The 17594-nt window shown below is 35.3% G+C and overlaps 1 protein-coding gene across 1 annotated transcript; it reads left to right on the plus strand.

Moving 5' to 3' along the window:
• Positions 1–455: 455 nt before the first annotated feature.
• Positions 456–17319, plus strand: RAD17 (RAD17 checkpoint clamp loader component). The gene is given in 17 exon segments (XM_067464559.1): positions 456–521; positions 523–552; positions 1131–1385; positions 2592–2675; positions 4210–4366; positions 5053–5183; positions 6657–6709; positions 7016–7141; positions 7228–7297; positions 7861–7972; positions 9174–9365; positions 10762–10847; positions 10990–11136; positions 12245–12388; positions 12907–13027; positions 15137–15194; positions 16582–17319. Coding segments are annotated over 17 exon segments (2061 nt in total). The 5' UTR covers positions 456–488; the 3' UTR covers positions 16844–17319.
• Positions 17320–17594: the final 275 nt, after the last annotated feature.

The raw sequence follows: 17594 nt of genomic DNA on the forward strand, positions 1-17594 counted from the left end.
TTGCACTGGCATCCAAATATATGAAAAACTGTTTTTACCCCAGTATGAGTCTTTCTCAGGAGAGTCATATATGTGCAGGCTACATCAAGCTGGAATAGACTAAAACAGCACTGTAACATATGTATTACTAGTTATTAAATAGCCAATAGCTGTTGTTCGAATAGACAATGCTAGGGTTCTAAATGCACCTTCCAAAGGGATTGTCTGTTTCACAGTTATCAACATCACAACTGTTTCAAGGATGTTACTCTCTCTGTTCTAGCCTTAAAGCATTCACTTTATATGTCTATAAGAGATATACTAAAAGCTGCTGAATTGTGGAGAGGAATAATATAACAACTGGGACAGAACCCTTTGGTGATTATTTTTATAGCTGTTTTGTTTTGTCTAGAGCTCTACATGATTTAAGATTGAAATCCTAAAATTGTCTTTATTTCTCCTTTTTAAAAGGACATATAATTTAGTGGGCTGCTGGTCCTGTGCTTCGGATGGAAACTACAAATGTTGATAATGTCAAAAACCTCTTCCAAAAGAAAGATAGCTCCCCCTAAAGTGAGTAGCATATAAAGACTTATGCCTATGTAAGGAATAGTTGTTCCTTTTGATTTATTTGACTTGAGGCAAAGCGCAATAATTTATTTTTGATTATAAACCTTAAAAACAGTGAGCTCTTGATATCCACTGGGATTTGGTTCCAGGCACCCCGTGGATACCAGAATTAGGTGATAGTCAAGCCCAACTATAAATAGTATATTGAAATGGTATTCCTTATATAAGATGGAAAAAGGGTTTGCTTTTGTGGTGGGGTTTAACGGGGGGGGGGGCGTTTTCATGCCATAGGGTGGTTGAATCTATGGATATGGAGGACTAGTTATAAATCTTTTAAGCATGAAAGTTTAAGCGTGAATTATTTGTTTCTGGACATTTTAAAACTCTTGAATTCAAAAAATGGTGCTGACTTTATACTTTGGAACCAATGTGAATGCAAAGAAGACATTTCCATGATCATTAAGGGGAGTATTAAGATATGGTTTTGTTTAGTATGAAGGCAAACAGTAGTAAAATATTAATTGGCTTAAGAGTGAATCACATTTCCTATGTTATAATGTTGTATGCTTCTATTTTGTTAGGTAGCTGATTGGGTGGAGCCCTCTTTTAGTGACTTCTGTAAAAACACAAATACATTGTCTACCATTCTTCATAAAAAGACATCTGCAGATACCAGGCACTGCCAAAAGAGAAAGGAGCATTTTTCTCTATCAGACAGTTGCAAGAGTGAGAAGAAAAAAAGGAAACAACTTTCTACAGATGAGAGATGTAAACCTCCCAAACAACATCATGGTCAGATTGAAACATGGGTGGATAAATACAAACCCCAAAATCAGGTAGGCTAGTTTCTGGAATTCTCTTCATAAAAACAGCAAAACCTAGTGTTGTTAGACAGCGGATCCAAAGGGAAAGTAGTGGAACCATCAAATTTATAAAGAGCTTTAGACAGACATCCTCCGTCAATAGCAGGGTGTCAAATATCTTTCTTGGTCAGAAGTACATTTGGAAGTCTGTTCACTTGAAATCACTGGAGCTCCTTTACAAATATCTTTACCAAAAATTGACTGCAAAATATTTGGATTAATTTGCATTTGTTTTCTCTTTGTAGTTGTTGATGAATCAGTACAGTATATAACTTCATTGTCATTAGTTTGGTGAGACATCAATATTCTTCTTCAGAGAAGGCTGAAGACCTTATAAAACTACATCTTTCTTGATTCCATTGAACTGAGACGGGACAGTTAAATTGTTGTCAGACTGCATTTGTTCTACAGGATAGATACACCCTAAGTTAGATCATGTGCAGAAAAAAAGGAAAACACATTTATATTCATTTGTGGTGCAATGGGTTAAACCACTGAACTACTGAACTTGTTGACCAAAAGGTCTCCAGTTCGAATTCAGGGAGCGGCATGAGCTCCTGCTGTTGACCCCAGCTTCTGCCAATCTAGCAGTTTGAAAACATGCAAATATGAGTAGATCAATAAGTACCTCTTTGGCAGGAAGGGTACTTGAACCCCTGACCTGCTGGTCTTCAGTCTTGCCAGCACATGGGTTTAACACATTGCACCACCAAGGCAATCTCCAGAGATTAGATATGTTCACATGTTTTCCTACATAAAAAGTGAGGTTTTCTTGAAACTCTGATATCACAACGGTCACAAGGTCAAAATACACATTAAGGCAAACTTGCACAACTTGGCAGTAGAGAGGGGCCTGGGTAAGAAAACTTGTTTTTAATCCGCTATAAAATATATAAAAGCCGAGGGTTTGATTGAATGATTGGTGACCTTGGAGGTATCTATGGACAAAGCCAGCTCTTCAGCTTAGAAATGGAGACGAGCACCAACGTCCAGAGTCAGACACTACTGGACTTAATGTCAGGGGAAAACCTTTACCTTTTTTTAACCTATATCGATTATTAAGTGACAGACAAAAAAATATGTTAGAACATGCATTCTATAGGATTTAATGTTACCTTTTCTCTCTACCTAAATATGTTTCTTGTTGATGGCATTTGTTAATTCCTTTTTTATTATTAGGATGAGCTTGCGGTACACAAAAAGAAAATTGAAGAAGTTGAAGCATGGTTAAAAAGCCACATATTTCAAAAGCAGCCTAAACAGGTAGAATTTATTTATTTAGCTGATGATCTGGATTTTTAAGGCTTTGTGCTACTTAAATTGTAGTTGTTAAATGTGAAGCAGAACTTAATTGACAAAAAGTAATTTGTAAAAAATTAAGTGAGCTGCATTAACTGAGGAAGATAGAACAATTATAGCTTTTAATGAAGCCAGGTGGAATTATAGGTAAGAGCTTTGTTTTAATTGGACAAAGATAAGCACAAGTAGCAAACTTCTCTGGTATGGCTTATTCCATCTACAGGAACTATGGAAAATGCATGGAATATGATGATTATCAAGATTAAAAAGTGGTACTAGATAGATTAATGTGTTAATTACTTCCAATCCTGTTAAAAGAACTGAATAGAGAAATAAAGCTCCCTATGTAAGTCTTTTGAAAAGGAAACATTTGGACAGCCATATGATGCAATGAAATGTATGATGCTTTAAATACAATAGAATGGAATGAAGCATAAGCATCAAGGCATTGGTGTGTCTATATTTCTCCCTAAGAGAAATATGTGTTTATCTAGGAATGCTTAAAATAGATGGCCTAAAAAGGTACCTCATTCTCCCTATAGATATCCTGAAATTCCAATACTTCAGCATTCTCAGGTGGCACATTAGTGTTACCTGGACCTGTCTTGTTGAACTACTATCGTGTATTAGCCATTAAGTCAACCAGAAATCGGTAAAGGTGATTTGAGGCCCCTTCCACACAGCTGTATAAAATCCCACATTATCCACTTTGAACTGGATTATATGGCAGTGTGGACTCAGATAACCCAGTTCAAAGCAGATATTGTGGATTATCTGCCTTGATATTCTGGGTTATGTGGCTGTGTGGAAGGGCCCTGAAACCCAACAATTCATAATTAACAAACAAATGTCCAGGACCTTGAATATTCAGTTTAAGAGATAAAGGAGGGGAACCACACCTGTTTCATAACCCAGACTTTAGTGTACTGACACCTGGCTGATACTGATAATAGTATACTGCTTGATGCAGTTTGCCCCTTTATGCTTTTGGGCATTTGTTTTCAGCATTTTGTTTCTTATATCTGATGAGGATTGTTTCATGACTGTACATGACAAAAAATATTCAACATGCCCTGATTCATTTTATTTTTATCTACTGCTATAGAACTGTTGACAATATTAGTGTAAATAGTTGTAGGACCACACTCCAGGCTATTTCTTTGATGATTCAGCTCACTGCTCATTTTTCCTATTCCAATGCAAAGTAAAACCCGTAGTAAAAATTATCAGTCATCTTGTTTGTTAGATTTTTTTCTTGGTCCTTAATTTTGAAGTTTACTTCAGTTGGTGTGTTTATCCAATAGGTTACTTATCTTCCAGGTACATAACTGTAATGAAATATTGATTCATTGGTGGTGTGTGATTTGACAATTAACAGAAGGTGTAAAAATGATAATAAAAAAACTAATTCTTGATATCAAAATTACGCTTCTTAAAAATATGACACCTATCTTGTTCAGTTTTTCCATTATTGTAATATTGGTATGACTTGTTATAGGGAGGCTCTATTTTATTATTAACTGGTCCCCCAGGATGTGGAAAGTCTGCATCTGTGGAAATACTAGCCAAGGACCTTGGTGTTCAAGTGCAAGAATGGACAACTCCTATATCGCTAGACTTTACAAAGGACAACTTTCCTTATGCTCTGAACCATGGTAAATATATAGTTGAAAAGCGTTAATAATTTTAGTCAAAGAGTTAGAATATTTTTCTGTATCAGTTGTAATTACATGGTCTAAAGTCCATCACTTAGTAGCATATTCCATTGAAACTATAGCACTGATTTCTACTTGAACGGATCTTTAAAAATAACATGCTTAACATCTATCTATATAAATAAAAATGTAATGTTCGTTTTTAGGATTAACATAACTAAAAAAACCACTGGACAAATTGACACCATATTTGGACACAATATACATATCGGGCCAACGAGTGACCATCACTCATCAAAACACTGAAAAACACAGCGGAAGAGACTTAAAAAGCCAAAAAATAAAAAATACATTGCAACACATGCACAAAACCACATATATACACATATACACAAATATATACACACACATATATACACAGAAAACACATGTACACAGACTGGACCACAGCAACCCATGGCAGGGGATGGCTAGTCATGTAATAAATGAAAAAGTTTTTAAATTAACGTGCTTGAAACAACTGAAAGAGGAAAGCAGAAGTTAGTGAAGTCCAAATTGTAAAAACGCAGAACTAATCCTTTTACCTGTATCCTGTGGCTTCGTTTGTGTATAATGCTGAACTAGCTGTTTATGTGATTTTACAAATCCAATGTGGGATACATTATAAAATGTGCTCTTCTGCTTAGATGCTGACTTTCCATCTTATCAGAGCCAGACATCCCTCTTTCAAGAATTTCTGTTCAGAGCAAACAAATATCCCCGGCTTCATATGGTTGGAGAATCTATAAGAACTGAAAGAAAGCTTATTCTTGTGGAAGTAAGTAGATACAGTTATGTATTGCAATTAGGTGTTTATTATCCAAAGTTCCCTGTTTGTTTCTCTCATTCTGAAATAACAGTTCCAGTACATTTTAAAGTAAGGTTGCCTTAAAAAGGCTTCTGTAATCATGTACATGGGCCCCCTGGTGGTGCAGCAGGTTAAACCACTGAGATGCTGGACTTACTGGCTGAAAGGTTGGCAGTTCGAATTTGGGGAGCTGGGTGAGCTCCCTCTGTTCGCCCCAGCTTCTGCCAACCTAGCAGTTGAAAAAGATGAAAATGTCAGTAGATCAATAGGTACCGCTTCTGCGAAAAGGTACAGGCACTCCATGCAGTTATGCTGGCCACATGACCTTGGAGGTATCTATGGATAACATCAGTTCTTCGGCTTAGAAATGTGGATGGGCACCATCCGCCAGAGTTGGACACAACTAGACTTAATGTTAGGGGAAAAACCTTTACCTTTTTAAATCATGTACATACTGATAGTCCTCTGTAGCGCAAATCTCATCACCCACAACCCCCATCAGAAATTAGAAGATTGAACTTTGCCACAAAAAGCAATTACTAGAAATAATATGAATTCCATTTTGTTTTGTTGGTTTTTAAATTTTTTATAATGGTTTTAATCTTGAGAGCAGTATTTGATTACACCTGACTAGACATTGCTGGGATATAAATTATTTTCTTAATTATTTGGTTTTTACACTGTTTTCACATGCTACTGGCCCAATTTAGAGGCCTTTTAGGAGATTTGGGAGGCATTTTTGGCACATGGCCTGTGGAGTAAACCTTACAGTAAGTGATGAAAGAATGAATCGAGGGCATTTGGGGTAAAAAAAAAAGAAAGAAAAAAGAAATCTTTTTACAGGCTCTCTTGGGGAGGCCAGTGCAACCCTGAATTCTTACCACCTACCTACCCCAACTTAGACCCACCCATTGGTAATTTTGGCTTTGATATAAGGTAATTTTGTGTGGTTCCTATTGAAGAGCTCTTAAATAATGACATTATTAATGTGTCTGAAGCTTTCCTGCATTACATGGCGGCATCTATGGCATCTTTTGTCTTCACTAGTTCTGATCAGACTCCATGAAATCACAGAACTACCTATGTGTCCCCAAACAGGTGTCATAGATGCTGCCATGTAATGCAGGAGACCTTCAGATACATTACTGATGTCATTATTTAAACATCCTTCAATAATCTCTCCACTACAGCACAACAAACAACTTCTGTGGAATTTTGAAACTTGTCTGCAAAGTAATTTATTATACGGCACGAAGGCACTGCTGGAAGCACAAGTTGTCTTCATCTAAAGGAGTTCTTTGGATTCAATCCTATTTATGTTGTTATAAATGGAAAACAAAGTAGTCCATTGTAATTTTGATGATCCAAATAGATTGAAGGTCAACCACAGTACTTATGCAGCTGGAATGCTAGAGTAACAAGATGGTACTTTTTCTCAAACAGGATATGCCAAATCAGTTGTGTCGTGATCCTGGCAGTTTGCATGAAATTTTGCGGTAAGTGCTTAGCAAGTAGTTTTGCTAAAGGGCCCTTTGAACTAATTAGAATAGGCATGTGATCTAAGGCTTCAGTTTTTCTCATCAGAGTGGTCTCCTCTCTATCCATATCCTCCTTTAACTCCTGATTGGTTATGTGTGGGGGAGAAAGCATTTAAAACCCCAAAGTGAAAAAGAAATTTGGGTCTGGGTTTCCAAGTTGCTAGTTACTAATATAAATTCTTACTGAATGGTGATTAGTACAGTACTCATGTTTTTAAATTCACATTTGTGATTATTTTTTCTCACTTTACCTTTTTATTCTAGGAGGTTTGTACGGACAGGCAAATATCCTCTTGTCTTCATAATATCAGATAGCTTTAGTGGAGCCAGCAACCAAAGATCTCTCTTCCCAAAAGAGATTCAAGAAGAGCTGTGCATATCTAATATTAGGTAAAGAGATCACTAAACTACATTAGTAATGGCTGAAGATTTTCTGTAAATCTTATTTTGATCATCTTTTTCACCTTTTTTTTCAGTTTTAACCCAGTGGCTCCAACAATAATGATGAAAGTTCTTACTCGAATAACTGCAATAGAGAACAGTAAGGTAAGACAAATATCTCCAGATCATTGCGGTGGGCAACTTCCAGGATTGGATGTGGCATAACTGCTCCCCCAACCTGTTAGGAATGCCCCTTTTTCCATAGAACTACTAGTGACATTTAATGGCAGCAGCATTGGAAAGTACTACTATATATACTCGAGTATAAACTGAGTTTTCAGCCCTTTTTTTAGGCTGAAAAAGCCCCCCTTAGCTTATACTTGAGTCAGTTATTATTTTACTCTGTTATTATTTTTTATTACATTTATTATTTTACTCTATTTATTATTATTACATTTGCATTGTTTTACTCTATTATTATTTATGACATTTACTATTTTACTCTATTATTACATTTATTATTTTATTCTATTTATTATTGTTATTATTACATTTATTATTTGACTCTATTTTTATTATTACATTTACATTATTTGACTCTATTATTACTATTAAATTTATTATTTTCAATGGATTTTTGTAAGTGCTTATCATACTGTAACTTTGATTGCAAAGTCTTGGAAGCTGTAAAAATGAAAACTTTCTGGACATGCTTGTTTCCTTTGTAGAGCAAAGAAAAAAATGACGTCCCTGACAAAACTGCATTAGAACTGATTTGTAAAGGATGCTCAGGTGATATTAGAAGTGCAATAAACAGTCTTCAGTTTTCTTCTTTAAAAGGTAAGGAGAGACATTTTTCAGCAAATAAGTGTTTTCCTCCTATTAAGATATTCTGTAGCTGAACATTTTAAAATTATGCCATAATGGTGTTTGTGAGAGAGAACTTAAAAATCTTCACTGGACTTCCTTGAGAATCTGGAAAGTAAATTTCATTATTTCACTTTAACTTTTAGAATTAATAATATTTGTTATGTTTCAGTGGTACGATTCCAACATTTTCTCTGATGAATTATTTAGCTTTTTATTATTATTTTAATAATAATAATAATAATAATAATAATAATAACATTTTTTATATTCAGTTCAATTGATGTTTTAAAAGATTCCATGCAAATGTCAAATACTATGATCCAGGAATTTGCTGGTAGCAAATGATAATAAAAATGATTAGTGTTAACAGTTACTTTCTCTTTCACATAAAACATTATAAATGTTCCAGATTGTACTATATGTGCAAGAGATGTAGGCAAGAATCATATTAAGCCACTATGCCAGTACCAACGCAGTTGTGGAGGTGGTTGTACTTTTGGAAGTTGCTTAATTGTAGTCCCTAGTATAGCCAATCATTATGTAAAAAATTAACACTTTGGGAAGCTACTCAAAGATTAGATGAACTCAAAGTATGATGATGTGTTTTGTACAAATATGAAATCCTGCTTGACTAAACTGGTGTGCTGGATCTTGGCATTTGACCTCTCATGCATTTTTTCTGGCTCTCTGGTGGGATTTTTCTTCTAAGAAATTCGGATTAACAATACACAGTGAACAGCAGTACAAGTAATACAAAACGGACACATAATAATGCTTTCGGCAAGTTTTGTGAATATGAATGTAATATATGGAAAACTTCTTAAGAAGTGCTCTTTATGAAAATATGCTGTGTGAAAGCTTATGTTTCATTTGATTTTACGGCCTGAAGACCATTATGTAATTTCTCAATTTCATAAAACCTTCAAATCGGATATCAAACCGATAAATTTCATGGTTTTCTTAGGCAAGGAATACTCAGAGATGATTTTATCATTTCCTTTCCTTAAATACAGCCTTCAGTACTTAGATGGGAGATGCCAAGGGATCCCAAGTGCTAACCAGGGCTTGAACCTACTTAGCTTCCAAGATCAGACAGAATAAGAAATTCTGAAGCTCATTGTTTTTCTTTGTTCTCACGTTGTTCATTCTCTTGTTGCTTTTTCATTTCTAGAGTACTCATCTGAAAACATCATCTGGTCACAGAGAAAGGGGAATTCTACCTTAAAATGTGATACACTCTCTAAAGTAAAAAAGAAAAAGAAATCTGGTAACCCTTTAGAAATCCAGGAGGTACAGGCTATTGGCAGCAAGGATGCTTCTATCTTTCTTTTCCATGCTTTGGGAAAAATTCTTTATTGCAAAAGTAAGAAAATCTCAAGTTATTGTTCTGTGTTCACTTGTTAATGGTGGGAAATCTCATTATTACCTATTGCCATTTCTATGTTTGTTTACATTTGATTTACTGTATATACTCGAGTATAAGCCCACCCGAATATAAGCCAAGGCACCTAATTTTCCCACAAAAAACTGGGAAAACGAATTGACTTGAGTATAAGCCGTGGGCAGGAAATGCATCAGCTACTGGTAAATTTCTAAATAAAAATAGATACCAATAAAATTGCATTAATTGAGGCATCAGTAGGTTAAACATTTTTAATATAAACTATAAAATTACATAAAACTATAATTTAAGATAAGACTGCCCAGCTCTGATTAAACCATTATTCTAACCTCCTTCAGTGTAAATGTGCTCACATATCCTTCCAATAATAATAGAGTAAAATAATGAAAATGTAATAACAGTAATAATAGAGTAAAATAATAAATGTAATAATAATAATAAGAGTAAAATAATAAATGTAATAATAATAATAATAGAGTACAATAATAAAAATAATAAAAATAACAATGGAGTAAAATAATGTAAATGTAATAGTAACAGTAATAATAGAGTAAAATAAGAAATTAAATAATAGAAAGATAATAAATGTAATAATAACAACAACAGAGTAAAATAATAAATAACGTTGACTCGAGTATAAGCCGAGGGGCACTTTTTCAGCTGTAAAAAAGGGTTGAAAAACTCCATTTATACTCAAGTATATATGGTAACAGGTTTATTGTTGTAAGGTTGTAGGGTTCTTCACAGTGTGTATGGCAGGGGGACAGCTAGTACCACTAGAAGTTGAGCTTGCATGCATCACACTGATGCTCATTAAGCATATAAAAATATGTGTGAAGAAGCAAATAGCAATTAATTTTCACTGTGGTGGCAGTCATTTGGACTATGTGGGTCTTTGCTGTCCCTTTTTTACAATTTTACAAATGGAGTAAGGCTGTACTACAGCTAGTTCTCAGTAGTTCTTTTTGTCTATTTGATACATCTTCAATAAGAACCTACAATATGTTAATTGCATTTCCTAGTGAGAAATGTCTCGCATATTTCTGAAATTAAGAGGGCCCCATTAGCTAGAAGACAAGAGAAATGCCTGCAAACAAACTCAGTCCCCTTACTAACTCCAGGGCACAGCCCTTTGACATCAGCCATCACAGACTTGTGTGAACACAGTATACTTCAACTAAAAGGATTGTTTGCAAAAGCTATGTGAGAATATGAATCAGTACAGCTCAGATAAGATTATACAGTAGTTGTAAACAAGACTTTTATTTCTGGTCCATTAGTTGTCCTCATACACAAAGAACATATTAATCAAGTTTAATGTTTGAATACAAATGCAGAGTATCAATTCCTTTCATAGGAGAACCAACAACAGAGCCAGGCTTTCCACAGTTACCAGCTCATTTGTCAGAATATGAACGAAATCACCTGCTCGTTGAACCTGAGGTAAAGTCATTAGTATTTACTGTTATATAATGAAGATTAACTGTTAGTGACTTGTGCAAGTGATGAATTCCTGTAAGCATTTATAGGAATGTTGCAGAATGTTTCCATGATGTGTATTTACCCTGTGTTTTCCTCTATATAGGTCGTGATAGAAAAATCGCACATGCCTGGGGACTTATTTAATTTGTACCTTCACCAAAACTATGTAGATTTTTTCTCTGATGTAGATGATCTTGTGAGAGCCAGTGAATATCTGAGTACTGCTGATTTCATGTGCAGCAACTGGGATGTAAGTTTTATAAAAAAAAGTTATGCCTCCGTTTATGGAATATATACTTTAAATTTCATATTTAAGTTTGCAAAAGCTTAGAGCATTGCCTGATTACTCCAAATTGTGGCAGAAATTGCTAAACACATTGTGCTTTGCTCCATGTCTTGTTTAGCATATTATTCAATTTTGTATAGAGATTATGTGGTTGTTTCTTGCCCAACAAATCAGAAAAAAAAATATTTGATTCTTCTATGTTATTGGGAGAGCCACATGAGAACATATTGCACTGTTGTTTCCAGTTTGTTTTGAGACTTTTGACACCACCTGTATTTAGCAGTCATTTTGGCAGCATTTGTGTGGAATTCTTGTCATGTCCTTCTTTCCCATCTATTCCTTGACTTTATTGTTTCCTCAAAATGCCTAGGTTTTTTGCCATTGAATTGGAGTGTAAAATGATCTATAGCCTAGGTTACCATCTATCTTTACTGTTTTCTGACAACATTATGGTTGTGTTTCCTTTTCTTAATTTGTTAATTTTATATGTGTGGTCTTATGTAAATGTGTTATTGGTTTTAAATGTTGATGTACTTCATTTTACGTGTGCTATTTTGTAAGCCGCCCCAAGTTCCTATGGGAGATGGTGGTGGGGTATAAATAAAATGCTATTATTATTTATTATTATTTTACAGAAGAACTCTTTTAATATGCAAATTAACCCTTTCCTTGAAGTGTGTGTTTTTAAAACTGTGGTGGGGAACTAACTTTAAACTGGGTTGCTGTGAGTTTTCCAGGCTGTATGGCCATGTTCCAGAAGCATTCTCTGCTGACGTTTCGCCCACATCTATGGCAGGTGAAACGTCACCTCACAACCTCTGAGGATTCTTGCCATAGATGGAGGCAAAACGTGAGGAGAGAATGCTCTGGAACATGGCCATACAGCCTGGAAAACTCACAGCAACCCAGTGATTCCGACCATGAAAGCCTTCGACAACATATGTATGTAGAATTTAGTAGTTTAACAAATACTTATAGATGGATACTCTGGCTAACTTGCATTGTTTCACTCTTACCTTGTTTATTGATTCCATAATTAGATCTTCAACTTTTTTGTTATCCCTTTGTCTAGGCACGGCCTACACTCCAGGCCTATAGTGCCTCGGTGGCCACAAGAGGAGTGATGCATTCAAACAGAGCCAGAGCCTTTGCCCAAAACAAAGGAATGGGCTTTCGGCCACTTCATAAACCACAATGGTTCTTAATTAACAAAAAGGTAATTATTTTATCTTAAAGAAAACATCCTTTGTTATCCATTTGTTGGAAATGATAATCTAAAATAGAATACCATTGATATTAGATTTCTTAGAATCATAAAGTTGGAAGAGAACACATGGGCCATCTAGTCCAACCTCCTGCAGTGCAGGAAAAGCAGGAAATACTGCTTTTATTAGTGTGTGGTGTAGATTTACAATGCTGCAAAATTGCCTTATCTATACCTTGATGAGCAGCATCTAGGTTACAGTATTGCAGGCTGGGAAATGTCAACCTCTGAGGATGCCTGCCATATATGTGGGTGAAACATCAAGAGAGAATGCTCCTGGAACGTGGCCATACAGCCCAGAAAACTCACAACAACCCAGTATTGAAATTAGTTTTTGGAAGGCATTAAAGGTTTTCTAAAATCAAATTTACATCTTTATAGAGTACTTACATAACCGTAGAATGACAAAATGGAAATTCTTAATAATCCTTTCAGCTATTAAGAGTTATTTGTTTTGCCTCTTTTTATAGTATCAAGAGAACTGCTTGGCGGCAAAATCCCTCTTTGCAAGTTTCTGTTCATCGCCACTGTGCCTTCAGACTGAGCTATTGCCTTACCTTGCCTTGCTAACAAATCCAATGAGAAACCAAGGTACGTTTCTCTATACAGCTTCTATACAGAATATGCATTGGAGGTCATTTGCAAATCAAAATATCTGGCAGGTAAATTACATATGCTGAAATTACTACTCCTAATCCTAGAGTGAACACTGAGAATGAAAGAGTTGATTAAGCTGATGATGTCATATTTTGCCATTGCAACCTTACCATATGTTCTTGGTATATTTTGTTCAGAGAGTTATATGTAGACATTTGTTTTTAGGAGTCATCCTAAGATCACTGCTTGCAGCAGGTGAAATATTCTGGGGACTAAGGATGGAAAGGGAGGAAGAGAGAGAAGAGCAGCTGAAACACATGGGAATAACAGAAGATAACAGTGTCTCTGCCAGTTTGGGGATGTTGGAGGATATGCAATTGCAGCCGTGCTTTCTATAAAAGAAAGAGAGAGATTTAACACATGGTCAGACATTCAGACTGTTGTTGGGGCTGCATTACTTTAATGACCTCAGCAATCAATGTCTGGCACAATATTACCCACTAGAGATCAGCAGCCACTTTGGCTCTAACATAAAAAGAGCAGAAAGAACACAATTTTTGAGCTTTATAATCTAACCAGTGGTACATACTAGTTAGAGGCTGGCTTTAATATCCCTACTCAGCCTTGAAAAAAGTCTTCTCTACAAGGTTTGCTTCACTTTTTAGAGTCTGGGGAAGATACAGGATACAAATGTGATGGATCTGTCTATGAAAAATATTATCTCTTAAACAGAGAAGAATATCAAGTTTAGAATTTGATGCATTACATTTTTTACTAGAAAGTAGTTAGAGCATCTGTTTATCCTATAGTTCATTGCATTTCTGACATTTTGCAGTCAGAATATTGACTAAGATCTGATGTTCAGTAAATGATGATGATGATGATAATAATAATAATAATAATAATAATCTTTATTTATATCTCACCACCATCTCCCAGAAGGGACTCAGGGCAGCTTACAAGGCCCTACAAGTGCAATATATAAAATAAATGGTACATGATTATAAAAACAATATCACATAAAAGTTATAAAAACAACCACTATTCACACATAAAATAAAATAAAAACACAGTTTAAAACACAGACCATCTGTAGTTAAAACTTGCTGCTTTCAAATAACAACTAAAGTGCCAAAGTGTCAAATCATATGGGCCCATTTCAGCCTACTTGAGGCCAAAAGTGTGCTTAAAAATCCATGTTTTTAGACTGGATCAGAAGGAGTCAAGGATGGGTGCTAACCTAATCTCTTTTAGGAGGATATTCCAGAGCCAGGGAGCCACTACAGAGAAGGCTCTCTCTCTCTCTCTCGTCTTGAGATGATGGTGGACCTGAGAGAAGGGCCCACGCCAGTTCACAGAAAGAGATGTGGTCTCAAAAATAGGTTGGACCCAAAGCATATAGCTTATTCATACATACAGCTCTTTCTGCTAGAAGGAAGGGATTTTTTTTTGTGTTTTTGCCTTCCAGTAGAGTCCTCCTCCTATCAAGATGCATTAAAACATATTACAGGAATGCATCCCCCTTTCCCCATGTGAATGCATGAACACTTTCCAGTTGTCTGTCAAATAGGAGAAATGTGAGGCTTGGATCCCAATCATAGTGACTAAGTCTATGCTAATTTTATTTTAAATAGTGTCTCCGGTTGGAATTCTGTGTCCATATACATGAGTAAACCTCAAACCCATATATAGATTTGTAATGTAAATCCTGTTTTACAGTTTCATACACAATAATTCCCATAAAGGAATGAAAACTAATTTTCCCACTAATGTGAGCTGTTTCCCTTTGTGTTGAATGGAAGAAAAGTTAACTTTTTGAAAGTCAATATATACTTGTGACTTTTGTAAGGATGGGCTATTTTATAGGTGAGCTGTAGTTTCAAAATGAATTTCAAATTCTAAACCATTTTTGTGGTTTATGAAACCATAGTTTTTGAATTGTATATACTAATAAATATGCACAAGGGTTGGGCTAAAGTGGGAAGGGAAATATTGGGAAACATTGCCTTAACTGTAATACATAAAAGGTGCAGCATGTTCACACAGACACATGATATAAAGAAACATCATTTTAGGTAGTGATTTTTATGTATTCTTTCTCAGCTCAGATTACTTTCATCCAGGATGTTGGAAGACTTCCATTACAGAAACACTTTGGAAGGTAAATGTCTTTGGTATTTCTTTATTACTGTCATTAGTATTAGTATTCTATTATTAATATATTTCCATAATGTATAGTAGGGAGATGGGAGGGGAATATTTATTCATGTTATTGTTAGTAATTTAATACATTGGTTTAATAGATTTTACAAATGTGTAATAAATCATCAAGAAAAAGAAGGGTGGTGAGGAGAGTAAGTTGGAAACCTTTGAAAACATTATATTGTATTACATTCCATTTTTTTATCTCCATTGCCCTAATATTCAAACTACTAACATTTTGGAAAGTTTTTGTTTTGTTTATATAAAAGAGGGTTCTTATTGTTCTTTAAACCTAATAATTGTGTCTTCTTATGATGGATTTATTTATTTATGATATTTCTGTCCCGCCTTTCTCAAACCTGAAGGTGATTCAAGGCGGCTTATAACCAGGCAGCTATTCAATGCCTTAAGAATATACACTTTAAAATATTTTAAACAAAATTATAATAACCATATAAAGAGCTTTAAAATCATATAAAAACCAATGCCTGGATCTTTGATTCTAGTTAGTTATCCTCTTTCCTTTTCTTCTTGAAGATTCTTCTTGGTTGTTTCTGTAAGGTTTTCTTTTTATGAAAACCTGGATTTTGTTTATTTGAAATCCTATTTTACAAATAAGGTAGTCATGTCATGTAAAAAGAAATAATCTACCCACCCTCAGTTGCGGAAACATCATTTATGAGTAACACCATAAGTAAATGTAAGAGAAGGAAAGGTTGTTTATTATTTTATTCTCCTTTTATTTCTTCTGAAGGGAAGATTTAGGACTAGAGCGCTGAATTCTGTGTCATGTATATGGACACAGAATTCCAACCGGAGATACTATTTAAAATAAAATTAGCATAGACTTAGTCCTATTGTCTGATCTTCCTTTCAGAGTTAAAGGTACTCTTCCATTATCTGGGTGGAGGCCACCAGGGGGCACTAGAGAGAAAATTAGTCCATTTTATTGGGATGGAAGATAGGTTGAAGGAGTGAAACCATGTACTTCTGTTTTCCTGTTATTCCCTCCACCTATGTCCTTGTCATGGAAACAAACCTAGTTTATGATATGGGAAGGGAGGAGGGAAAATAACCAGCAAAAATGGGGGAAATCGTTTTTCTCCTTCAACTCCCTCCCTGTGAAATGGACTATTCTTCTCTCTCTAGCATCCCCTGGTGGCCTCCGCCTGGATAATAGAACAGTACCAAGAGTGCTTTGAGTAGCATGAGTTAATTTAACAGAATTCTAGTTTTTATCTGTTGTGAAGGGGAGAGTAGTCATACTTGAATTATGTGTCTTTTGGCCACCATAAATAATCACATGGAATACAGGAATTATACTGGTTCTGGTTGCTGTTTCACAGGTTGCAGCTTGAAACTCTTACTGATAAGGATTCAGCAATCCAAGTGCTGGACAATGATGATGAATGTGAATTTGCTGAGACCCAGCCCAGAAACCTGCTTATTCAAATGGATAAAACCAAAATCCATGAAGGGAATGAGGTGGGGGAATCGACCCTTCCATCCAGTGGACCTGAACTCCCAGGCAGTCAGCCTCAGCCTATTGCAGCACAAGCCGCCTTGGAGGAAGATGACCTCAACATAGAAGAATATGACAGTGACTGAAAGTGGCAAAATGGCAGCCACAAAACTGTGATAGCATTTAACAATATTGCTCAGGCATTTTATAGACATTCTTATCAGAGACAGAATGTAGCAGCAAGGTCAATTGTTTCTTCACACCTCGCTTGTTATGTGTTCACACTGGGTAACAACTAATATGAAAAATTTCAGAGTACTGGGTCTCTGCATTTGTGTTTGACTGTACTCTGAAAGTTGCAAAGTGTAAGATTTTGTTCTCTGTCTGCAATGTGTTATGGAAATCAGTATTGTGAGAAATTCATTATTTCAAAGTTTATTTTAATCTTGCAGATATTTGAAGCACATTGCTAACAGTTTTGTTCGCATTTGATAAGTCTCACTCTTATTTTCAGTAGCAAACACTGTACAGAGAGTTTAAGGTCTGTATTGTATATTATTTAAGATGTAAATAAACCTCCTAATGCCTTTGCTAATGAATAAATAGTATTTTACAAATGTTATATGTTTATAAAACAGAGGAATGTATATTATATTTTATATACATTTGCCAAAGGGGAATATTTTGCTTATTTATTTAGAAGAATTAAAGGTGCAGGCCTATACTTCAGATCAACTGACTGAGGGTGTTAACAGCAAAGTAACAAAAAAGGGGCTCTTTGCATTTTTTGCTGTTTCTGGGTTTGTATTTGTTGGTGGTCCATTATACAAAGGGATCTTATAGCATCATTGAGACTGTGAAGAAAGCAACTTCCATAGACTTAAGGCGGCTTCCTCA

This window comes from Anolis sagrei, chromosome 2, assembly GCF_037176765.1.
Source record: "Anolis sagrei isolate rAnoSag1 chromosome 2, rAnoSag1.mat, whole genome shotgun sequence".
Classification (NCBI taxonomy): Eukaryota; Metazoa; Chordata; class Lepidosauria; order Squamata; family Dactyloidae; genus Anolis; species Anolis sagrei.